We start from the raw sequence: 24,542 nt of genomic DNA, 5'->3' as shown, positions 1-24,542 counted from the left end.
CTCTGGGGCCTCTCTCTATCTCCTTTGCCCACTTCCGGAGGAGCGGATCTCCTCTTTTCTTGCAGACAACACACGTACACACGCTCAGACGTTTGTCTTCATACAGAGAGGGCAACCGCAGGGTTATACACACAGTTGTCGCTGGTAGCATGGCAGAGGAGGTGAACTATGACGAACTGGCGGACTTGCTAGGGTCGAATGCGGGTTTTATGAGTGAGGCCGCCGACGGCGTGGTGGGCAAACATGAGAGGGATAGGCTGAGGAAGCACAAAAAGCACAGGAGAGACAAAAAGCGGTCACGTGAGGAGGATAATGCCGGGTCTTCCGATGATAAGCGCGTCAAGTCCAAGTACGTCCTGGATGCCGCAGAGAGCGGCGACTCCAATGACGAGGACGAGTTGTCTGATGCAGACCTCGTCGATGATGACGAGGAGGTTGAGGACGTCAACTACGGTGATCGTCCGAAGCGCTACATGTTCCACGAAGGCGACGACAAGAAAAGTGTGGATGAAATGGCTCGCTACTACGAGGAGGTTGATCGACACTACCGCCGGCACGGAGACAATGAAGATGCACTGCTGACACGCAGCGACCTGTCCTCACGTCGCCTCGCCTCACAGTTTCTGCCACGCGAGGACGACCCGAAGGTATTCGCTGTCAAGTGCCGCCCTCGGATGTCACGCATGCTAGTGACGCGTATTGTGAACAAATGCTACGCCTACCGTGTTGGGCGCAACTACGAGCACAAGAAGGTCGACCTCGGCATCATCTCCGTCTTCGCGCTGGATCACGTGAAAGAGTACATCTATGTCGAGGCGAGTCGCAAGCGCTTCGTGGAGAACGTGCTCAACGGTCTCGATGGCGTCTTCCGCTTCAACATCGCCGTGGTGGACCCCAAGGAGCTTCTACAGACAATGGAGACGCGTCCGTCCACGCAGAAGGTGCGTGTTGGCGACTACGTGCGTCTGCGCCAGCGCTTTTATCGTGGTGACCTTGCTCAGGTGACGGCGCTGCACCCGGACGGGGTTCATATCACGTGCAAGGTGGTTCCCCGCGAGGACTTTGTACAGAAGCCATTCAATAAGGCGACGAAGCGACTTGAGCCTCGCTTCTTCACGCCGCGGCAGGCGGTGGATGTTCGAGAGATGGAGAACTCATACGTGTGGGGTGATCTGCATTTTGACCGGGAGGGCTATCTCCTCAAGACTGTTTCGACTCGCATGGTGGTGTCGGGAGCGCAGCTAGAGCAGCCCAGTATCGAGGAGCTCGCCAGGTTCTACAACGATCAGCGCGAAAAGGTGGAGCGGGCCCTCAGGGCAGCGGAGGCGGCTGCGCAGGTTCCACCCATTAGCATTGGTGACTCCGTTCGTGTGACGACAGGACAGCTGCGCAACACTATTGGAGTGGTGGAAAACGTGTTCACCAATACGAACACGGCCGTACTCACTTGCACAGTGCCTGGCCGCGTGCAGCCCATCAAGGTGCAGGTAGAGCTTAGCGCGTGCACAAAGCACTTCTCTGAAGGCGCGCACGTCGTAGTGGAGCGTGGTGAGCACGCTGGTGAGTCCGGTACCGTGGTCAAGTCCTGGGGCAGTATCGTGCTGTTGTTCCCGGACCGCGCCGCCGTTGGGGCGGAACTCAAGGTCGAGGCGAACGACTGCCACCAGAGCAAGCTGGGAAGCGTATCTGTTCACTCGAAGGGAGTGTGGCAGGTGTTTGATCTCGTCTCCATTACGGAGCCAAACTGTGTTGGCTGCATCGTGCGCCTGAACCGCAGCGATGTGGATGTGCTGACGGAGAACAACGACGTGCGCACGTTGTCGTACGCGCAGGTGAACGCGGTGGGGCGTGACACACGCCAGACGACGGACTGCCGCGAAAACACGCTTTCTCGAGGCGCGGAGGTGCACATCCAGAAGCACCCCTGGACACCGATTGGCCTGGAGGGGCAAACGGGCCGCATCGAGCACATCTTTCACCGGACCATCTTTGTGCGCTGTCGCGCATCGCCCCTTCATGCGAACATAGTGGCATTGAAGGCAGAGTGCGTGCTCCTCATCGGCGGCCGCAAGACGACTCGCCGCACTGCACCGGCGCAGGAGGTGGCAACGGGAATGAGCGCAGACCAATACGCCGCGGCTGCCGTTCGCCTCTCTGCTGGGCAGAGCCGCGACTCGGAGCTGTGGGATGAGAGCTCGATGATGGACGTCAATGCATCCGCGATGGCCTAGGCGGTCCTTACGCGAGCAAGCAGGGGAGAGAATAGGTGTTTCTTCACCACTGCGTGTGCATCGCATGGTAGTCTGTCTCTTGTGGTGTGGTGCCCTCTACAGCATCAGAGTCTGCGCATGCTCTCATGAGTCGTCGTCTTGTCTGTGAAACGGAACGTACTGGGATGACGTTAAGTGCTGCCGCCTCTTCTACGTGTGTCTGCGCGCGCAAACTAGGACTCTCATGCGCACAGTCGTGTGTAAGTGGCGGAAGATGTGGAAGGGCTTGTGCACACCAGAGCACGCAAGCAGTTGATGGGCAAGTTTTCTTATGTGTGTGTTTGTGGGGGGGGGAGGGGGACAAGGAAGTGTGCGCAGGCTCCTCAGATGGCATTGGCTTCCTCTCTATCCATTTTTTTTTGTATTTGACGGATACTCGTGCATGCATGTGGGTGTGTGTGTCTGCGACTCTCTTTGTGTACTCCCCGTGGCACAGAGGAAGAGGCAGGAGAGGCGTCGAGCTCGCTCTTTTCTGTTCCCATTTTTGGCGGCGTGGATCCATTTTCTTGTTTGGCGTATGTGTGTGCGTGTGTGTGTGTGTGTGTGTGTGTGAGGCCGTTTCGTATGCGTATGCGTATCCTGTGCTCAGACTTCTCCCTCTTTTTTTTTTTCACTCTTGGGGCACATCTTACTTCCCCGTGGGGGCAGCGGTTGTATGTGTACTTGGCCGTAACAGCCAAGCAAGGGGAAAAGAAGAAAAGGGAATGGGTGTTACTGTTATAGGAAAAGAGGAGAGGCGTGCATACAGCGCAGCTATCCCCGTGGTTGCAAGCGATGTGCCTCACCCTGGCGAGCGCCCCTTTCTCAGTGTGCTGTTTTTGTTTGTGGGCGTGCCGCGCGACAGGGAGACGGTTTTGGAACTTGTCGCACTGTCCCAACACACCACATCTGTTTCACGAACCGAAAAAAAAAACAGTGAGACGCTTAAGTGCTTCGGCGTAAACCCACGCAAACGCACGGCCACTGGGAGGGAGGAGGCCATCGTGCGTGACGACGTGTGTCGAGCCTGGCTTCTCTCTGACACCGGCGCGCCTTTCCATTGCCGAGTCCCTTCATTCTACTTCCGCCTACTCTTACCCCGCCTCGCGCCTTCTCTTTGCTTCCTTCCTTAATAGGCCAACCGCTTTCTCAAGCCACATACACACACTTCGGAAGAAAGAAGGGAAAGGGCTTTACTTCTCTCTCTCTTTCTCTGCTGATACCGTTTGTGTTCTCTCTCTGTCATCAAAGGCGGGCTGGGGGTGAAAAGGCAAACGAGAGGCGCGTCTTTGACTGCCACTCTCTGTCGGTCCTCTGCCCCCTGGCTACGTGCGATCACACACACACACAGAGTGTTGGAAAACGATGCGCCACACACGAAGCCCCGGAGCGAGGCTGCCCGTGATGGTTGCCAGTACTTCCCCAGTAGTGTTGTCGTCGAGGTGGTTGTCAAGGCGGGTTCCCCTCATGCACTCTTGCTCCGTCTTTTTCCAATTCGCTAGTATGCCGACGAGGTTGTCGGTTCCTCTCACTCCTCGCCGTCACTTTGCGCGATGCACGGAGCCGCGTCTGTTTGAGGTGAACCCAACTCGCGAGAGCTACGTGATCGAGGCTGCCTTTGAGTGGCCTACCTTTCGCTTTATCTGTGAAGGCGTTGACATCGATTTCAAGGAGGACGTACGCGAGGCGCTGGCAGAGGTGCTTCCCCCTTCCCCGTCGAACTTCACCCAGCGGGAGGAAGGCGCAGCACTGCAGCTACCCCAGGTACTTCAGGCATTTCGGTCGCTGTGCCGGCGGCAACTTGTCTCGTTCGCGCAGGTCTGCTCCACACCGCGACGGCTGGCATCTTACTATGAGACTCTCGCCGGGGTCAGCCCGGTGCTCGCGGTACTGGCGGCGGAGCACTACACCTTCGCCGGGATAGTGGCGACACACGCGAAGAAGAGTGTGCGGGACGCCGTGCTCGCGGGCGTCGACAGTGGTGCGACTATCGGGTGCATCGCTGAGCAAGAGCTCGTCGCGGAGGGCCCTCCGCTGAACACGGAGGCGCGGTACGACATCCACGAGCGGTGCTTTGTGCTTCGTGGCACAGGCAAGTTCGGTGTGGTGGCAGCGACCTGCGCTCAGTGGGCCGTGGTGAGCGCCACCCTCACCCTCAACAAGAAGGAGCACAACGGCACACACCTCTTTTTGGTCCATCTTCGAGAGGGTGATGTCCTCGGTGCGCCAGGGCAGCTTCGTCAGGGCGTATCGGTGCGCCCTATCACGGGCGAGAATATCGTCATGGCTGGCTGTGGCGTGGCCGTGCTACACTTCGAGGACGTGCGAATCCCGAGCGATCACTTGCTCGACCCGTACTGTATCACAAGGGAGTCAAAAATAGGGTACGTGGGTGGACAAGAGGGTCACGAACCGGCAACAGAGGTACTACGCACCCGCCGCCGGATCGCCACCGGCGCCATTTATATTGGTGCGACGAAGAAGTTCCTCACCGACGTGGTGGCCTACACCGCCGACAAGTACGTAGTGGGACCTGACTATCACCGTAACTACCCCTTTCTGGGCCTTCAGCACATTCAGTCGCCGCTTGTGAGTATGGTGGCCAAGTCGTATGTGTACCTGGCTGCGTGGCAGCGGCTCCTGCCAGTCTTCACGGACCCTTCCGGGCTGCCGTCGTATGAAGACCACATGCGCCTCGTCGGCACGGTTCACTTCCTACAGGAGAACCTGCTCGACTTACAAACGTTCGCCGACAAGACCATGGGCCTGCACGCTTCTTTCACCAGCACAGGCAAGGACGCTGCTGTAACTCTTGTTCATCTCCGGCAAGAGGGCCTGGACACCTCCGCCTTGATACGCGAGGTCGCCTTTCAGTCGATCACCAAGAACATCGGCACCACACACTGGGGGTGGTGGTTGACCAGTTTGTTGCAGTCGGTGTTTCCCGCGCTCGATCGCTTTTTGAAGAACCCACTGTACTCGCCTCGCATTGCCGATCTCGGACGCCATCTGATCTTTTTCAGCCACAAGCACTACAGTCTCAAAAAGCGTCTTCGGCAGTCACGCGAACTAGAGCGGCGAAAAGGCGGCAGCGAGCACCAGTGGTACGACTGGGCGATGTTCCGCCACCGCACTGTCGTGCACTGCGGTGAGGCGTTCATGGAGGCGTACTACCTTGATGTGATGATGAAAGAGACTGAGAAGTGCAGTGACCCGCGTGGACGCAAGATCCTGCGCGACATTGGCTGGATCTACGCCTTGACGCGACAGATGGACCGGTTGGACTTTTTGCTCTCGTCGAAGATGCTGAGCTCCGGCAAGGCAGAGACGCTCGCAAGCCATTTTGACAATATTGTGACAGTACTCGCGCCACAATGCGTGCATCTCGTGGAGGCAATGCAGGTGCCAGAGGTCACTCGTGCGCCGTGCCGCTCAGCCATGTACATGGAGACTTACTGGACAATTCCAGGCACGAACACACACATTGAGCGTGGGGATCGACTCACCCTGCATAGCCCTGCAAACGCCTCATCATCTAAGGGCGGCCGCGGGGCGGAAAGTGCCAAGGCGGAGCAGGAGGCGATACGTGAGTCCACGGAGGAGTTTGACCTGTTTCACGGTCTCGCCGACGAGCCGTCGTACGCGCGCCGCAAGGCGCCGTAGTAGCGTGGCTGCGGCATTTGAGCTTCGATGAGCGCTTATTGCGTGTAGAGCATGGCCGTGTATCAAGCAGGTGCACTGGAGTGCATCGAGATCGCAACAACCATTACATGTCTGTGTGTATGCGCTTGAGATGCCTTAGGGTGAGGGAGGGGGAGTAGTGTTTCGTATTTTCCTTGCCTTTCCACCATTGCCTCTACGTCTGTCGCGCATATGCACTGCTTGAGAAAAGGGATGAGGCGTTTGGGTCCTTCGTTCTGGGAAGCACATGTCGCTGTTGTCTGGCCCGTGTGGTTGGCGCGACGTTATCACAGAGGCTTGAGGAACAAAAGAACCAAGAGAAGGAAGATACGACTCGGCGCGCAGTTAAAGGCACGCAGATGACATCTCAGACACGAGAGAGCGATCAAGAAAGATCGCTCTTTTTTTCTTGCTCGGCTGTGTTTCTCCTGCCAGGGCGTTACATGACATGCAGGCTCTCGTCCCAGCGCGGTTGAGGTAGCTCGTGTCGGTACGCGGTAAGTGGTGATCAGATGAGGCTGGCATGGATCGCCTGATGAGTTGATGTGCACGATAGTGGCACATGCGTTCCTCTTCTTTACAGTTTGTCTGCTCTCCCCAACGTACCCATCCCTCCTTTGTTTCTTTTCATCTACTTACTCTCCCTTGCGTGTGACTCACCGTTACGATATGCGCCGAGGAACGAAATCCGAAACGCAAACGAACAAGCAACAACCGGCGTGCGTCTTCGTCGTTGTTACCCACTTTTTTCACCCCACACTCTGACTCCGAGACCAGGGTATGATTTCTGCATCTTCATCGGTGGGCACACACGCGTGAGTTTGCCCCGAGAACACGGAAGGAAAAAGAGCGAGCGATGGATAAGGTTGGAGTTGCTAATAAAGCCAGGACGAGAGCGTGGCTTTCTTTTCCTTTCCTCTTCCTCTCCAGTCTCTCTTTCCATTAAAGCACATTTGGCTCGTTCTTTCATCCGCATACCAGTCACGCTTTTTCGAGTTGCTCAGCACGGCATCTCCACACAGTACAACGTACACAGGACATTATACCCACCACTACGTCTCCCTCACACACATTGTGGCGCTCTCTTTCTTCCTGTCTCCCTCATAGGCTTTTTGGCACTCTCGATTCTTTCTCTTCGCCTTGTCTGTTGTGTGTTTCACCTCTCCGGGTGGACGTCATACTCGTTTCTTAGCTATTGTTGTCCCTGATGACGGGAGACACCTCAGCGCGCGGTATCAGAGTGCAGTACGCGTTCTCTCTCTCTGTGTGTGGAAGGCAATCACTTTCCATTCTTCCCAATGCCAAACCACTTCTGGTGGTGGCAGAGTCAAGTCCCCACGAGGTAACGTAGTCAGAGTGAAGGGATCTCGCTACTGATGTCTGCGGTCAGATCCTAGGTGGCGTTGCGTCGGAGCGCCTTGCGATCGTGAACAGACTTGTACCACCCATGTGATGCGCAGAATGTCAGCGTGACTCGAACGCATCCTACCCCGGCCCTCACTGAACACTGGTGTGGGGGAGCCTGCGCTACCCCAAGGGAAGCGCGCCGGGCGGCGACCCGCGAGGCGGGTGATGGACAGAGTCCAAGGCTGAGGCCATGCTTGGGTAGCTGAGTGGGCATTGCCGTAACGCGTACCCATGGCTGCTTTGGACTATGCGATGGGCGTGGGACAGGGCGGGTAGGATGGGAGTTGACCTCAAGTTCTACGGCAGGAATGGACACGTTGAAAACAATTAACTGTCGCGGCCACTTCTTCGTTGAAGGCGCTGCCACTTTGCGCGTGCGCGTCTGAGGTCTCCCCGCTCCTCCTTTTTGCTTGTTCTCCACCAGCGTCTTGTATTCACCTGCACCTCTGCCACCTCTGCCACCTCTGCCACCTCTCTTCCTCATCGACTCCACCTTTCGTAGATCTTGGTTCCCTATGCTTGCTTGCTTGTGTGGGCATTTCCGCACAATCAGGCACTCTGCACTGCCTTGTTCTAATTCATCGATAATTACTTGCACATTAGATTTAGCGAAGAGAGACTCACACAGGCTCTTCTTTTACACATAGACAAGAAGCAGGGACGGGGCCACAGTGGCGTGTAGTGGAGAATGGACAGCTTGCACGAGGCGCACCTGGCCCGCATTTTAGAGGCACGGCGGCGCCGTGGCGTTCTAGGCCCATTCTGTGACCTAGTAGCGGCCCCGCCGCGCGAGTACGCCAACGCCATGATATCGCCGCCGCCGCCGCCGCCTACATCACCTCTCAAGCGCCGCGGTTCTTCTATGGGCACGCAGACGGCGTGTAACCTGAAGATGTCGACAGCAGCGCAGACGGCGTGTAACCTGAAGATGTCGACAGCGGCGCAGACGGCGCCTACTCTGACGTCGCCTACTCTGACGTCGCCAAACCCAAAGGCAACGCTAGATGGAGGGTTGCGCTTCAGGTCTCCCGGTCGTGTTCCATCACTAGCCTACAGCACCCCGAGTTCGGCTTCGCGGCGACGCATAGATCCATGGCGATCGCCAGCCTCTGCCTCATCACCGTCAGCTTGGTTGTCTGGAGCGGAGGAGCGCGCGCGCTCCATCGAATCTCTTATACCGCCACTCTACATTCCGCGGTCGCGCTTTGTTCCTCGGAAGCCTCTGTGGCCTGAACGGTCACCAAGCATAGGTCCATTGGGTGGGTGGGACTCTTTTCCACACTCGAGCCCGCTCGCGGTGGCTCCGACGGGCATGAATACATGGCGTAACCGCAGCTGCCCAAACATGTGCACTTTACCCATGACTGGGAATCAGCGGGACACAAGCCATCTCTCACGGTGGGGCGACGGGGCAACCACGGCGCCACTCATGGCGTGGCCCTCTGGCAAATCTGGAGGCAGTTGCGACAATCATCACACACTCTCTCGTCACCGGTCGCGGGAGCATCGCCGAGGTGGCACTCGGCCGTGCGACGAGGACTACGACGGCAGCAAAGGCAGGGGCGTAGATTTCCCACCTGAGCGGCACGGGCACTCTGGCGTTCGAGCATCGTCACCCCGCGACGCCAGCTGCCAGCGGCGAGAGAATTCACGACAACGCAGAGGGGCAGGGCTGGATGAGGATGGCGGGGTCAACAGAGAGCGACGCTCTGGTCGTCAGGGACGCTATCACGCACGACAGCGCGGAGAGGTTTACGCACCACCTGTGGTCTGCATGGGGTCTGCGGCCAGGGCGGCACCGCCGTCACCCTCCTCGCGAGAAGGCAGCTCACGACGGTCTCGCTCAGCATCCATGGCGCTACTGCCGCAGCGCTCGCTGCGACTGTCCCAGGGGGCTGCGCAGGTGGAGCGCAAGTTCTCCCTCGGTCTTCCTGACGTCCGCTCTACGATGGACCTGCGCACGAGCGTCGAGACACTGCGCGGTGGCGATTGGTTCTACAAGTGGACAGCGAAGGGTGACTCAGTACACCGGCGGTGGGTCTGGATCGACACGAAAGACTACTTGCTCGTGTGGAGCAATTATGAGACCTACAGCCCCCACTTTTGTGGAAATGTGCGCCTAGACCACATCTGCCAAGTCACCTCACACGACCTGTCCAGCATGGACGAGAACGGGCTCCCTAAGACGTACTATGTGTTGCTCATCAAGACGAGGAAGCGTGTGCTGCAGTTGGCGACGGAGCTAAAATACAAGTGTGATGCGTGGTTCGAGGCCTTGAATAATGTGATGAGGTTCATCCACCGTAATGACATGACGAAGGGTGCCCTGATCCCTGACTGACTCGGGTATGTGCGCCCGAGCTGTTTTTTTATATATATTTGCGTCTTTTCTGGGCTGTGGTGAGTATGTGTATGCGTGCTTGTAGACGTGTGTGCTTGTGTGTGCGTGTGCGTGTCTACCTTTTGCTAACTGCAGCACTTTGTAGCTTTCTCTCTTTCTCCCTCCCCCTCCTTCTCCCCTCCCTCTCTGTACCACTACTACCGATCGTCGCGATGTCTCTCTCTCTCTCTCTCTTTTAGACTCTCCTCGTTCTTTTGTTCCGGCCGTCTTAGTGGCCCCACTTCGCAATTTTTCCTTTTTTCTGTTGTTGTTGTTGGGTTCCCCTCTGCTCCGCGCGCGCGCTCTCTCTCAGGTAGGCCATCTGACGTCTTGATGGATGGAGACGGCCCACTGGGTTGTGCGCCTGTGGAGGAGGTGGAGGCTACGAGAGTGCAAGGATGAGGGAGGAGGTGTATGCGTGTGTCAGTAGCGCAGGTATGCCTCTCCTCTGTTGCTCCCTTCTTTCTACGCTGTGCTGCACACTGCAGAAGGAGGACCTTCGGCCCCATCTACGATGCACTGAAGAGCAAAGGGTAATGCAACACACACACACACACCTGGTTACTTCCCCCTCTCCCGATCTTTGCCATTCCTTCGGTGCTGAGGTGACTAAGCGGGAAAGAAACAGCTATCGTCATCTCTTGTGCGTCTAACTCACTGATACACCCATACGTGTACATCATGGTTCCTTCCTTCTTTCCTTTGCTAGCACAGAGAAACTCATTTCTACCCACCTTGCATCTCCTTTTTTGTTTTTCTGTCGTGGCTGCTTCCTTTTCTTCCCATATGCGGCACCTGCAGAAGCGCACCCCACCCCAATTCAGCGGTTGATTACATCTGGAAGTTGTTCGTCGTCTCACACGCTGAGAGCCACAACTAGAGAGAGAACGGAAAAAGGAGGTAGCGAGTGAGAGAGCGAGGGTGTCGCCACAGTGGATCACTTGGATCGATGTATCTCTTTTCTCGCGCTCACTCCTCTCTTTCGTCCTCTTATTTGACACGCTCTCTTCTCTCCTTTTTCGGCAAGCGAGCACCTCAGTCTCTCTCCACACGCGCACGCATACACACACACACTCACATAGACACCTCTTTTTTCTTTCGTTTCCTAGCTGCTCTCGCGCTCTCTCTCTCTTCTTCTCCACATCCGTTAACGACTGAGGAGCGCTCGCCAGCGACAGAGAAGGGAAATAAAGGACAGCACCTAGGAAGGTCAACTTAGATTCTCTTTAGAACACTTTGCGAGAACGCCGTCAGCGCATACTCCATCACATTCAACGAAAGAAAACAACGACAGATAATACACACCGTTTCCTCCCTCGTTCACACTGTCGCTCTTTCTTTCTCTCTGTGTTCACCAGCGTGTGTGAGAGAAGCGCAGACCTGCGTTGTGGACGTTTTGGTGGAAGTGAAAAGAAACTCGAACTGCATACACACAGACGCAGTGGTCAATACAAAATCACTGCTGGTAGGACTCGGGTGATGTTTGCTGTGCGCGATACGAACCACGCGCCCGTCGCGCCGGCCGTCAAGATCCCAACGCTCAGTTCCTCTAACAGTGGCGATGCTGCGACGAAGACGACTCCCTACTCGCCCTCTTCTAGCATGAAGCGTCGTGTCTCTGCTACTCGACTGCCCGGAGCGTTTGCCACTCCTGCGGGTGCATCACCGTTACCAGCCACAGAGCTTTGCGTCTATGAATGCAGCTCCGGGGCTGCTGCAGTGGTGGAGTCGCCGCAGTGGCGTGAGTGGGGGAAGAACAGCGGTTGCAGCGATGACAGCAAGTTGTACAATGAGCTGTCCCAGCTGGAGGTGACGATGCAAAAGAAGAGCGGGACTCTGCAAGCGATCCTTGGCGATGCGCTTCCCAAGTCACCATCGGTGATTGGACCGGGTGCTCTCCAAACCAGCCCGCCCACTGGTGAGTTGCTTCTACAGAAGGAGGAGTTTCTGGGGCAGCTCGTGCAACGTGTGCGCGCGAGTTGCGCAAGTGTACCACGGGAGCATAGCGCTAGCACATCGGACTCAGAGCAAGACACGGGGCTGCGTACGGAGAGTCATCGGGTATCTTCACCACTGCCTCGGCGGCCCTCGCCTTCTGGCGTCAAATTTGCCGAAAGCACACGAGTCCGCTCAAGTGATGCAGGCCAGCGATCGATGGGTCGATCGCGGTCGCGCAGCCCGTCGCCTATATCAGCCTCCTCTATGGTAAAGAGATTGACTCAGCCAGCTGCGACTGAGGCGGTACAAGCCCAAACTGCCTCTCTTGTTGGCCGAGGGGTTCAAGCACCTGGATCTCCAATGTATCAGCGCTCCAGCCCCACTTCGCCGGATCCTCGACCACCGTCTACCGACTTGTACGCGACGGGAGGAGCACTGCGGAGCAGCCTGCAGTACAGCCGCTGCTCTGGCGTATCGCGTGGTCGGCGATCCCTCAGTGCGGAGCGGCCCGACAACAGCGACGCCCGCGTGCCATTGGCTTCCCCAATACAAGAAGCAGACGAGAAGGAGTTGGACAGTTTCTGGAGTCGTGCGACAGCGGCGTGGACTGGGGTGCCCGGCGTGGGAAGGCAGAGGAGCCTCAGTGGCATCCGTTCAGAGTCCGTGCACCACCAATCCACACACCCACAATGGAATCCGCATCCAATACAGGCGGCGCGGCCGGCGTGGAATCAGCGGCAGCCGCAGAAGAAGCAGCGACCTGTGGTGAGCGTGCCAGGATCGCAGCCGCCGTCGTCGGGACGCCGGTGTGCATCGCGCAGCTCCGAGACGCCCATCAACGCGCAGGGGTTGCGCGGCGCCAGGTCGGAGGAAAAAGATGCGAGAGGGGCTTCTCATCGCAGCGCCGAGCGTTCCCTGAGGCGTACCGCCTCCATATCATTGCACCTAAAGCAAGAGCAACCGACAGCGCCGCGTCACACTACTGGGCAATCACCACGGGCAGCAGTTACCTCCCCCTTGTCTCCGCCATCTGCGCGGGCGCTGTTTCAGAGCCACGACGCACATAGCGTAGCGCAGACTACGTCTCCCCTGGAACAGGAGCGAGAGACGTCTCTACAGAGCCGGTGCGACGTGGCCCTCGCACGGGCGACCCAGGCAGAGCGGCAGTGCAGCATTCTTTCTCACGCACTGGAGCAGCTGCTCGTCGATCACGCGGCCGAGAAGACGGCATGGGCGGTGCGGCATGCAGCGCTCGAGCAGAGGGTGACCTCAATCGCGGAGTGGATTAGCGGTATCGATGCTGAGGCGAACTTGAACGCAGCGTCCCAAGAGGCAACAGGCACACCAGCGCCAGAGACAGCGATCTCGGACACAACCACATCACAGGTGTCTACCGAGCAAAGCGAGGCGGGTGATACGGCCTGCCCCACTGTCACCGCTGTGGCGAAGAGCACCACTTGGGAGGAGGATGTGGACATTGCTGACATCACCAACAACAGTGGCTCTCACAGTGCGGACGGCAGTCCCCTTCCGTGTGCCCCTGGGGCAACACCCACGCCGGCACGTTGCAACAGCGCCAACACCGACGGCGGGAACGCCTCCGCGTGTCAGGTGCGCCTACCGCCATCGCCGCCGCTAATCCTCCACATGCACGCTGCCGCCGCCACCCAGTAACGATATGATTGACGGTGCGATCGGACTACACATTTCTCTCTCCTTTGTCTCGTATGACCCCAGGGAGGGCTCCAAAGAGGGGGAGGGAGAGGAAGGAACGCGTATTGGTGTGGCTCTCTCTCTCTCTCTATGTGGGGGAGCAACATCTACGCAAGGTGAAGTCGTTGTTTGTCTAAGTCGTTTTGGCGACCGAAGGTGACTCACAACGCGCGCCTCGACATCACCACCTACACAATTTCAACTTGCTTAGACGTCTCTCAAACGTGTAATATACCCACGCCTTCACACACAGGCACGTCTGGAAGCGTGCGATTCTTTTTCGCTTTTGCTCTTCCTTCCGTTTCCGTCCACACGATGGCGCCCCCCCCTCTCTCTCTCTCCCTCCGTGTATGTGAAAGATGGCGTGCCGGGCGGCCACCATGACAGCCTCCGCGCACCCTCTATTCAACGTCCTTCTCGAGGCTCTCCTCCTCCCTTTTGCTTCTCCCGTCCCCCCCTCCTTATCCCGTTCTAGAATAGAAATGATGCACGCACGGGAATCGACGTTGATGATGCGATTTTTCTTTTGGTTTGTCTTCGCAGTTTTAGAGTGTTGCGCTGACATTTCTGTCACACCGTGCTCTTCTTGTCTTCTCTCCTCTTGTGGATCTGCCTCATTCTACTCTTTTATTCTCTCTTTCCCTGCTTGTGAGGTGTTGTGATTGCGAGTGCTGTGGGCCAAGCAACTGCCACGCAAGTAATGGCGTTCCAACTATGTAGCGTACGCATGACACACGGCCTGGGACGCATCTCTTACGTTCTTGTCCACCTATAAAAAGTTGAAATAAGGGAGGAGCGAGAGAGGGAGAGAGGTGTGGTGGCGGTGATGAAAAGCAGAATGGCGAAGGGAGCAGGGGAAAGGCGATGAGGGGAGAGAGCGCGGACGAGGCAACTCCTGTGCGCACATTACGCATGGATCGAAGGTGGTCCACCCACTTCCCCTGTATCCTTCGCTGGAGGAAGAAGGGGCTTTTCTTCTTCACTTCCACGGGCTTTGTCAGTATGTCTGTGCGTGTCGTACGCCTTCGCCTTGGCCATGGCTCTCCTTTGACTCGTCTGTCTTTGCTCAGCATCGTTCCTATTAGGAGCACTAACCAACAGACGAGCTCTCGCCGGTGTGTGCAGGGGACGGAGGTGGTGGTGGTGGGGCGGAGCACATCAATTTCACAAGCTCACCTACCCCAAAGCAATCTTAAACACTTGCGAGTGCGTGTGTGACTGTCGGCTCTTCGTCATACATAGATGGTTCGTTTCCCCTCATACACACCTTGCGCGGCACACTTGTTGTCTGGTGTTGTTCTCCTCCTCTTTTTCTCTGTGCTCTTTCACAGCTGTGTCCCTCTGCTTTTCCGCTTCTTTTCTCCCTTTCCCGTGCTGGTGCCAAGCACATACCCTTCACGAAAGGAGAGAGAGAGGGGGGAGGAGGAAGTAGAAGCTCGGAGCAAACCTTGTCTTCCCACAAGACCCCTCCCCCCTCGAACGCACCGCCGTAGGGTTTCTCGCTAAGGGGACGGGCACAGCAGCGCACATGGTGAGACGCCCACAGATCCTCAGGGACACATTGCTGCACACAGAAACTCCGCCTTTTACTGTGCGGTTTCGAGTACATTGAAAAAAAAAAGAGAAGACCCCCCTCTTCCACACACCCACACACACACCCACACAGGGGATCAAGGATAGAGGGGGGCAGACAGAGTACGAGGGAGGTCACGCAAGGCCTCCTTCCCCCACTTTTCCTCCATTTGGTCGTCTCCTTAAAACTGCCACGCCAGCTTCCACAGCTGCCTGCTACGCTCATCTACGGGGAGGCAGGATACCAATCAGATACACGTATTTCTTTGCCTTCAAACTTCTCAGTGACTAACGACAGGTAAGCGTCGAGGACACGCGCCAAGAGAGGATGACTGCAGGGGCGAGAGGTCAGCTCCAGACGAGGTCGCCGTCGGCCTCCCGTCTCGTCGATGTGGATGAGGCAGTGCGCATTCTTCACGCGGCGTGTCAGCATCGAACCAGTGCAGACGCCTTAGCGCCGCTCGTGCAGTCCGCTCAGCACTTGGCCTCGCACTGCACGCCGGCGTTGTTTTCCAGCGTACTGGAGGCCTGCGATGCCACAACGGCGGTGGAGGCTGCACCGAAGAAGCTGACGATGCTCAACACAGTGTGGAAGCTGCTTCTCACGATTGCTACGCAGGAAGGGGTGGAGCCGGCTTACTACAGCGCCGCCGTCTCGCGCATGGTCGAGCAGCTTCGCTGGGGCGTTCTGACGCATGACTGGAGCGATAGCAAGCGGATTCGTCTAGCCACATTCTTTGCATCACACGTCGTCTCCACGGTTCGAGCTCATCCTCAAATGCTGCTGCTGCGCACGCTGGAGGCGACAGCCGTGATTGGCCAGCTCGTACGGCTGTACTTCGCCGTATGCGTGACAGTGGCGACGAGTGCACGGGACACAGAGGCAGTGGCGCTGCTTTACGATAACGTTGTAGTTCGCCTCCACGCCATCTTCGACTGTCTTGGTCACGCTGCCGCTGTTTCTATGACGAGTGCACACAGCAGCGAGCTGGACGCAAAGGCAGCATGTAGCGCTGATAAGGTGGGCAGGGACGGCGCTGCATCGTCGTCACTGTGTGGCGAGGCTGCTTCAGGATCTTCAGCTACCTTACCACCACAGCTACGTGGCGAGAGCCCGCCCAGCGTGATGGAGGAGTTGCTGACCCAGTGTGTGTCGACGGCAGTCGCGCGGGAGGTGGAGGAGGCGGCGGGTGGTGGGGTAACAGTGCGCATGGCGATTGCCACCGCCGCACTCAGCCTCTATCTGCATGTCGTGCGAGGCGCGCTCGAGGCGGCCTCACCGTCTGCCGCCGGCACCGGTGCAGGCTCGACGAGGCAGGAGGGTAACCCCAGCAAGCGAGACATAGAGGAGAATGAGGCAGCGGCTGTCGAGGTGACTGCCGCGCAGGCGTTAAGTTCACCAAGGCTGACCCCACTTCCGACGCTAGAGCTGATTATGGAGAGTTTGATTTGGTGGACGCAATGCACAACGGAGAAGGAGCAGGCGCACACCTCTACAACTCGAGCTTCTTTGCTACGAGTGGAAGTACACAAGTGGGCAGTTGCACTGCCACCGGATGTCTTCTGTTACTCTGAAACCTCAGACACGTCATCAGAAGCGCCTCCCGTGTCGCTGCGCGCGCTGTGGACGGACACGCTCGTCACAGTGTGGCAGCAGTGGCTTCGTAGCATGTGCGAGATATCCCGGCAGGGCGGTGAGGGCAGTCGCGCAGGTGCTGCAGGGTCCCTGCGCGCAAGTAACCCTTGCGGAGCGAAGTCCGTGGGGCCAGTGACGGAGCTAGACACATCAATGGCCCGAAGCGGGGAAACTGCGCCAACTGCGATTGTCGCCAAGAGTACATGGTTTGCTTCTCTCCTGCTGTCATCTGTCGCCGGAACGCTTCACTCGTCTTCAGTTGCCTTGATGGTGCTGGAGGCGTGGGCAGAGCTCTTCCATCGAGCGGAAGAGGCAGTGGTCGGCGTAGCATTCTCTATACCGTCTCCAGGTATATTGTCCACCGCCGACGATGCAGCGACAGTCGTGCATGCGCTGCTGCGGGTATTAGCCAATCTTCGCTGCGGGGCAGTTTCACTAGTTGAGAGTCTCTTGCGTTTGCAGCGACACCTTTCTCAGGATGGCCGATGCAGGGCTGGCTCAGCGCAACCGGCTGACTTCGGCAGTACACATGCGATGACTGCAATACCACTCCAATGGATCTGCTCAACGGTAGCGCTGCTGGCCTACGGAGAAGCAGTGTTAGAGGTACATTCCCCACGTGTCGCAGTGGCAACTCGAGTAGAGTGCGGAGGTGAGGTTGACCGTGCCACGGCTACGAGGGTGATTGTGCACTTGACGACGGTAATGCGGGCACACATTACTCCCCACCTTCGTGCGCGAAGGGTGAGCGGAATGGAAACCATCACCGAGTCGTCAGCAGTGACCGACGCCACGACGCAGATGCGTGAACTGCTCATGTCTGTGCAGCAGCCCGACTCTGCCGCTTGGACAAGGAGGTCCTCGGGGTCCGTAAAGCTTGCCCGACATACTCAGACTTCCCTGTTGGTCCTGGGTGTACCTCGTGCATGGAGCGCTCTTGCCGCTGCTGTGGCGCAGCACCGACCTACTGCCCCAGCAGATTCGGATGGGACAGACGCCGCGGAGTGTTGCGGGATGGAGCTGAAGGCACTACTGCTGTCTCTTTCGCCACTACTCGCCTCGCTGACGCATGCCCTGCAATCGCTAGGCTGTGAGCCGGGTCTGTCGGAGGCGAGCGAGGAGACGGAGATGCCATCTGGTCTACCTTACGCACATGTGGCACGCTGGGTGGCCGCGCGGCTACTAGACATGGTCGCCGTGGTGCCGCTGACAGACAGCTCTGAGGACGCAGTATTGCTTGCGTGTGTGCGTCGATGGACGGACCTTGCCTTTGGAAGCGGAGGTTGCGCTGCAAGCGAGGGCTCTGCGGCTGTGCGGGTCGATGACCCCATCGCCCTCGCAGACGCCGCTGTTTCACTGCTGCACGTAATGGAGGAGTGCACGACGCTACCGCTGGAGAAGTTGCACCTGTCCGAGCATGCTACCCATTCGCTCATGAAGCTCCTACAGGGTGCCGATGGAAGGATCTCCGGAGAGGTCGATAGGGTGGGGGGCGATGGCAGCAGTGATGGTCGCTGCCCTTCTTGGCCTGCACTGTGGCGCCGCGAGGCAGCGCAGTGGTGCGAGATGGAGAAAGAGCTTATGACCTGCCGTCGGCCTATGGAGGAGTGCGAGCAGGTGGAGGAGTTGGTGTGGGCACCAGCGCTGGCGAAGGAGCTTCGCGCAGCGACCCCTTACATGGACGTAACGGCGCCGCCCTCGTCTGACGAGGAGCTGCGCCGAGGTCTCCTGTACTGCGAGGCCGTGTTGCGACACCTTAAAGAGCGCGATCTGATCTTGCTCGACGATGGAGAGAGCCAGAGCAAGCGCCGCAGGACCGAAGATGGCGATGACCCGCAGGCCGCTGCTGCAGCTGTCATGCAAAGCGTAGAACGCATTCAGGAGCTGAGTCACGCCTTGTTGGTGCGTACCCGCGGCGCATGCGGCACAGCCACTACCGAGGCCGCTGCTGCCATTGGTGCGGTCCCCTTTCCACCAACGCTTCCTGCCACGTCTCTCAAGGCGGCGGCATCACCAGGCGGCGCGGAAGAGACCGGCAGTGGCGCTCCCGTCTTCACGCTTACAGACACAGAGTTGGTCGAGAGGAGTTGTGTACCGTCGAATGTGCAGGTGATCGATGTGGAGTAGTGCTACGCGTTGTAGCGGAAGGGCGAAAGTGCGGAATGGCAAGGAAAAGAGTGAGGTGTGGTGTGTGGATAACGAAGGTAAGCGCCAAATTTGCACGCACCCGCCTCGCTCTCAACTTCGCTTGGTTTCTCTCACTCACAGCCCGAGGCACACGACAGCAGTAACACCATGCCAGATGTGTGTGCGTCTTCTTCTTGCTGCCCACTTTTCAGTCTCCCGAGGGATGGGGGAGGAGGCTTGTTCCATGGCCTATTCTCACCTCAGCAACGAAACTGTAGGCCGAAGTATCGCAGGCACAGATTGACGTGTATGACGGCTGAGTGCCGCCTTATTTGTTTTTTGTTTGTTTGTTCGCTCCACCTTGATACTGGATCTCTGAGAGTCAGTAATGCAGGAAGGACCCGCCCCCTTAAAAAAGGGTGCACATGCACACAGTCAGAGACCAGGAAGATGATGTTGGCCTCTTCATTGGCGGACAACCGCGCCTCGACTACCCACTCCTTTTCTGCTTACTGTTTCGTCTGCTGCTCTTCTTTCCTCGCCTGCTCCATTGACAGCACACATGCAATCCAGCTTTAAACGCCAGCGCAGCGGCAGCGGTAGCTTCGAGGGCCGCGGTGGTCGTGGGCGCGGTGGTGGCAATCGCGGCGGCGGGTTTCGTGATCGAGACCTCAGCGCAGCTGGCATATCTAGCAGCTCGAAATGGTCCGACAGGTATCGACCGCAAGTCGCGGACGAGTCCATTCCGCGGCCGCACCTGCCCGGTGAGCGCACGCGTGAGGGTCGCGGTGGTTGTGGGGGAACTGGCGGTTTTGGGAGCCATTCCTTCTCCCCTTCGTCTCTCACCAACTCTCGCTCTTCGTCGTGGTCACATCGACGCGACACTCCTGGTGCTGCTGCTTCCTCGCCCCAGGGTGGTCGCCTCATGAGCAGAGCTTCTCGCAACACCAGCGGTAGCCGCACCGGTGCAGCCAAGCCGCGTGATATTGTCGTCATCCTAGAGAAGGCCGGAATTCTGCTGGGCAACATGGGTCTTGTAGACGCCTACGACCGGGCGGCGACGACCGAGATTGCGAACGAGTCTCTGAAAGATGTGCGGCCCGACATCGTTCATCAGTGTCTCCTCGCCCTCTTCGACTCCGACCTCGCCTACCAGCACCGACTGCGCGTGTACATTAGCCTCTTCGTGCGGCAAGGGAAGGTGATCGAGGTGTCGCCTGCGTTGCGGCCGCCACGTACGTATGCGCGTTTCCGCGGTCTCATGTCTGCCCTGCTTCGTGATGGGCGTATCTGCTCGACAGATGGGCAGGTGCTGATGCGGCTGATGCCAGGTTCTGTGGCTCCCATCATTCCCCATGGCGCAGATGTGGTGGGACTCACGAACAGCCTCTCTTCTCCGATCGTTACGGCGACGCAGCTGGCACAGCAGGCTGCCGCCGCACCGGTGGATGACTCTCTGCAGGGCGGTATCAAGCACGTGACGGCCTTCTACTGCATCTCGTGCACGGACGACTGCAACCTGGATGGTATCGACTACATCACCAAATCTGTGTGCCTCTCCGCATATCCGATGACAGCGCATGTGCAATGTGCACGAGTGTGTGAGGGGCACACACGTATGGAGCCGGCTGACAGTCTCAGTAGTAGCACTGCGGCCATGGAGGTAGGCGGTGGGCAAGCGAAGACTGGGAGGAGCAGCACATCAGAGCCGTCGCGGAGAAGCGGCGAAATATTTCCAGTTCATCAGGCGGAGGATAACGAGCGGTGAGGCGGCCACTGCCGTCGGCAACATGGCCGAGAGAGCCTGAGCATCGCCTCCTTTGCTTTCTTCTCCCCCTCCCCACCCTTCCCCATGCCACTTTTGTTGCCTGTGTAGCTACGGAGCCAGGGGCTGAGACGGTAGTTTCCTCAACTGTTGACGGATGGCTGGCGAGGCAGCGAAGGAGAGGCGGGCAGTGCCGCTGAGGGCTGTGCCCCTCACAACATAAACCGCATAAAGTTTCCTGTTGCCTGGTATGAGTGTGTTTGTGAGCCTGTAAGCGCGTGTGTGTGACTCCTGTGAGGTGTGCGCGCGCACGCAGGACCAATAACCGGATAACCTCTTCAAGCATAAAAGCAAACCCAAGATGCAGTGGGAGAAGGGAGACCACCAGTGGAGGAGGGGAGACGTACGCCCTGGTGTTCAGTGGAGCAGCTCTCATTTCAGTGTTACGACGTTGGGCTTCCCCATGATGTCACGCGCGTACAGACTGCCGGGCTTGTGTGGGTGTAGGCAATGGAGGGGAGAGGTAGATAAGGTTCAACCGGAGCGAAAGGAAGTGCAGGGCTGACGCCAAGCGGCCTTCAAGTCGTGTATGTGTGCGCGTGTGTGCCTCGCTTTCCCGCCTCCCCACTCTCTTTCTGGGTTTCTCGCGCTCCTCTTCGTCACGTCTGGGCCTCTACCGCTCTTTCACAGATTCGCTCGCAGCCCCTGCGTTGCGTGTGTGCGTCCTCCATAGCCCCCTTTGTGTGTGTGTGTGTGTGTGTGTGTCATGTACAGCTCATCCCTTTCACGCTCCCTTTTCTCTTCGCCATTTCAACGTGATACGCATTCACACCTGCCTGTGACAGAGTGCAGTTGCTGCTGAGCGAGCTGTGGTCGTGATCCGGCGTCGCATCTCCCCATGTTCACTTCCCCCTCTCCCTCTCCCTCTCCCTCTCCCCCCATACCTTAACAAACCACCTCCACTTCCTCAAAGGCGGTTTCACTGAGCCACAAAACACTCAATGACGTCACTGGTTCCATTCGACTTTCATTGCGTTAGTCATCTCACCGGTGTCTCGCTCCGCTGTGCACCGCTGCATGTATGCTTGGCAGCGCACCGTGAACGCTGCGCCACGCTCATCTCGAAGCACGACGCCACCGTGCCAGCGCTGCCAACGGGTGTACCTGAGGAGGACAACTACGACTCTTCGCTATACTTGACTACGTCTTCGGTGAAGGATGTCGAGGGAGGCAGCTGCCACAGCTCAAGAGTACGGCAGAACAGCGATGCGACCACCGCAGCAGCGTTGGGTTGCTCATCGCCGCCGCCGCACGCTACGTCTGCTGATGACACCAGGCATTTGTCTTTGCCGCTGTCATTTCCTCAAGTCCAAAGCATCACCCCGCTCGGCGAAGAAGCAGTGTGCACTACCACTGGAGCCGTCGTTGGCATCAGCTCATCAGCACCCGCTATCAACTTCCACAATCCCTCCTTGTGCATCGAAGTCTATTACACCATCGGCGTTCTTTCTTCCTCCTCCTCTTCCGCCGCTGGAGTTGGCCAGGCGAGCAGTGCTGCGTCTGCGCGATCGAAACATGACATAGAGGCGTCAGAGGTGCACGGCGGTCGCGGCAGCGGTGCTGATGAGTGGGCCGTGCAAGGGGGGTGGGCACCCACGCTCTTTACCTCACCAGCTCCCGTGTATACGAGTGAGGTGGCACGTGGAAGTTCGCATCCGTGCTGGGCCGCCATACCGCCTGGGCAACTGAACGCGTACGGTGCGGCCACACAGGTGGAGCTTGCCTTCTACTACACAGCTACGTGCCTCTCAAACGCAGTGTCATTGATGGCCCCTGTATCGGATACCACGCCCTCCACAACGGCTTCTCCCAGTGGCATTGTGCCCACGGACATGTGCGTGCATCGGTGCCAAGTAGACATGCGCGACGTGGTATACGCTGGGTCGACTGTGGAGGAGGCAGACGCCACACTGAGCCGAATGCTTCACCTCGAGCAGCAGCAGCAGCAGCAGCAGCTACAAACTCGGTGCGGCACCAGACCTATCGTTTTTCTACGATGCACCGACGGCATCTTTGTGCCGCGCGTGTGCCTGTCCGACGTCTCGGCCGCGGCGACGGCGCTGCTGGAGGAGATGCGGGCGGCTCGAACTCGCACCTTCGCCCCACCTCCGACGGTGGCCGAACTGCAAGCCATATCCCCCTTCCCCATCAAGCTTCACACGACCACTGGCCAAACATCAATCACTGCGACTGCGGCGGCGATATCGGCGGCGTGTGAGGAGCTGCCGTGGAGTCGCGCACCGTCTTCGGTTGGCTGGCGATACCCACCCACCGCCGTCCTTCGTGCCGGACCGCTGCGTGTGACCATGGGGGACGTGAAAGCGGCGGCGCTCACGACAGTTGCGTGGCAGCGACTGGCAGACTTGACAGAGGCGCGGCAGTCAAAACTGGCAGTAGACTTGAATCGCGAAGCAACCGCCGATCCACTGAAGCGTGCACAGGAGGCGCAGTGTGCTGGGCTTCGTGTGCAGCTGTCAGCTGCTCAAGAGCAGCTGACCCTCTCCGCTCTCGAGCTGGAGGCGCTGCGAGAGCAAGTGGAGCAGCGGCAACGGCAGCTGCAGAGACAAGAGGAGGCACACGCCAAGCTGCAGAGCTACCAGGCCTACACAGCATCATCTGATGTGCGAGAGCAGGCAAGGGCGACAGCCCACGAAGAGGAGGCGCAGCGCGCGCGACTCCGTGCCCAGCTTGCCCGAAGCCGACAGCAGCGCGCGCGGGAGCTGTGTCTCGTCTACACGGTGGAGCTTTCATCTCAGTACGCGAATGATGCCTGCACACGTGCGGCGGATGCGAAGGACCACATCAACAAGTGTGCGCTCCCCATCATGTTTGCTGGCCGCGCCGACACCGACACTGCTTCGCATTTGGTGGCGAGCACAGCCGAGGATATGCATGAGGAAGCCGTCGCTCTCGGCCATGCCGGTCACCTGCTTGTTGTGCTTTCTGTTCTGTACAGCTGCGCATTACCCTATCCGATTCTTCTAGGGAGCGGGCAGAGTCACGTGCTCTCATCACCGAACATCAGCGCCGAGCAGGTGTTGGCGGCTCCTTACACGCTCACGGAGGCCTGCAAGTACCCGCTAGTCTGCCATAAGGTAGCGGAGCGACCTCTCATGATGGCCGGCGTGCATCTCTTGCTGCAGGATGGTATTGTCCTGGCAAAGGCAATGGGCAAGCCAGAGCGCCGCGTGCTCGCCTGTTCTGATCGACTCGGAGCGCTGCTTGATCTATTGCTACGCAACGTTGAGTGAGGTTCAAGAAGGAGAGAGGTGTGCTCGTGTGGGTGATGGCGAGACTCATGTGAAGTGCCGAAGGGGCAGTGACACCGTGTGTGAGCGAGAAAGAGAGGGTGTGGGGCGTGTGTAGACCGTTTTGAGAACCCCTCTGCCTCACCTCATCTTTCCTTTCCCTCGTCCCCCCTCACGTGTGTCACAGTGCACACGCATGCGTGCTCGTTTCTCTTGCGCGCGGTGGGTGGGCATGTGAGTGAGCGGCGCGCCACGTCACCACCGGCTGACCATCCTTTGCTCACCTTCCCTTCTTGCGCTTCTGCTCTTTGCGTGTTTCTGCTCGCTCTTTTCTTCACCTCTGATGAAGGACGAGGGAGAGAGGTGTCACTGTGGTCAACAACAAACAAACAAAGCCCTCCCTCTCCACACCCACCCACAGAGGTGAGGCGGATCGTGCAGGCGTTCCATCATACATGCTAGCAAGAGAAGGGGGTGGTGGTGAGAGGAAGTTACTCGCGGCACAACCCCCCCCTCCTTTCTTTTTAGCGCTCTCCGTCCTCACTTCACAATCTCCACCGCTCCCACCTTGTATGCTGTGTGGCCTCTCAGACTCCAGGTTGCATCCTGTCTTTCCCTCGTTTTCCACAGTTGTCGCTCGCCTCCCTCGCTCGCCTCCCTCGCTTTCCCCTCTCCCGCCTCTGGTCTGGTCTCGCACACACACATATATATATATATATATATGTATATATATAGCGTGTGACTCTTGATTCCTTTTCCTCTCCAC

The 24,542-nt window shown here is 58.2% G+C and overlaps 7 protein-coding genes across 7 annotated transcripts, besides 1 other annotated feature; all 7 read left to right on the top strand.

Annotated features, from left to right (window-relative positions):
* Nucleotides 1–149: 149 nt before the first annotated feature.
* Nucleotides 150–2,231, top strand: LPMP_272300 (transcription elongation regulator-like protein; the record flags this gene model as incomplete). Its single annotated transcript, XM_010702014.1, has 1 exon — nt 150–2,231. The coding sequence occupies one exon, from the start codon at nt 150–152 to the stop codon at nt 2,229–2,231; it is 2,082 nt and encodes a 693-aa protein (XP_010700316.1).
* Nucleotides 2,232–3,752: 1,521 nt separating this feature from the next.
* Nucleotides 3,753–5,912, top strand: LPMP_272290 (acyl-CoA oxidase, putative; the record flags this gene model as incomplete). The annotated part of the gene is made up of 1 exon (XM_010702013.1): nt 3,753–5,912. One exon carries the CDS (start codon nt 3,753–3,755, stop codon nt 5,910–5,912), a length of 2,160 nt encoding a protein of 719 aa, XP_010700315.1.
* A 1,220-nt stretch (nt 5,913–7,132) lies between these two features.
* Nucleotides 7,133–7,664: a repeat region.
* Nucleotides 7,665–9,285: 1,621 nt separating this feature from the next.
* LPMP_272280 (hypothetical protein) lies at nt 9,286–9,678 on the top strand (the record flags this gene model as incomplete). The annotated part of the gene is made up of 1 exon (XM_010702012.1): nt 9,286–9,678. The coding sequence occupies one exon, from the start codon at nt 9,286–9,288 to the stop codon at nt 9,676–9,678; it is 393 nt and encodes a 130-aa protein (XP_010700314.1).
* A 1,641-nt stretch (nt 9,679–11,319) lies between these two features.
* Nucleotides 11,320–13,329, top strand: LPMP_272270 (hypothetical protein; the record flags this gene model as incomplete). The annotated part of the gene is made up of 1 exon (XM_010702011.1): nt 11,320–13,329. The coding sequence occupies one exon, from the start codon at nt 11,320–11,322 to the stop codon at nt 13,327–13,329; it is 2,010 nt and encodes a 669-aa protein (XP_010700313.1).
* A 1,939-nt stretch (nt 13,330–15,268) lies between these two features.
* Nucleotides 15,269–18,703, top strand: LPMP_272260 (hypothetical protein; the record flags this gene model as incomplete). The annotated part of the gene is made up of 1 exon (XM_010702010.1): nt 15,269–18,703. The coding sequence occupies one exon, from the start codon at nt 15,269–15,271 to the stop codon at nt 18,701–18,703; it is 3,435 nt and encodes a 1,144-aa protein (XP_010700312.1).
* A 1,027-nt stretch (nt 18,704–19,730) lies between these two features.
* On the top strand, nt 19,731–20,471 carry LPMP_272250 (ribosomal biogenesis methyltransferase, putative; the record flags this gene model as incomplete). The annotated part of the gene is made up of 1 exon (XM_010702009.1): nt 19,731–20,471. The coding sequence occupies one exon, from the start codon at nt 19,731–19,733 to the stop codon at nt 20,469–20,471; it is 741 nt and encodes a 246-aa protein (XP_010700311.1).
* Nucleotides 20,472–22,294: 1,823 nt separating this feature from the next.
* LPMP_272240 (hypothetical protein) lies at nt 22,295–23,779 on the top strand (the record flags this gene model as incomplete). Its single annotated transcript, XM_010702008.1, has 1 exon — nt 22,295–23,779. One exon carries the CDS (start codon nt 22,295–22,297, stop codon nt 23,777–23,779), a length of 1,485 nt encoding a protein of 494 aa, XP_010700310.1.
* Nucleotides 23,780–24,542: the final 763 nt, after the last annotated feature.

Source organism: Leishmania panamensis (genome assembly GCF_000755165.1).
Source record: "Leishmania panamensis strain MHOM/PA/94/PSC-1 chromosome 27 sequence".
NCBI lineage: Eukaryota > Euglenozoa > Kinetoplastea > Trypanosomatida > Trypanosomatidae > Leishmania > Leishmania panamensis.
This window is presented reverse-complemented; position numbering and strand designations above follow the sequence as displayed.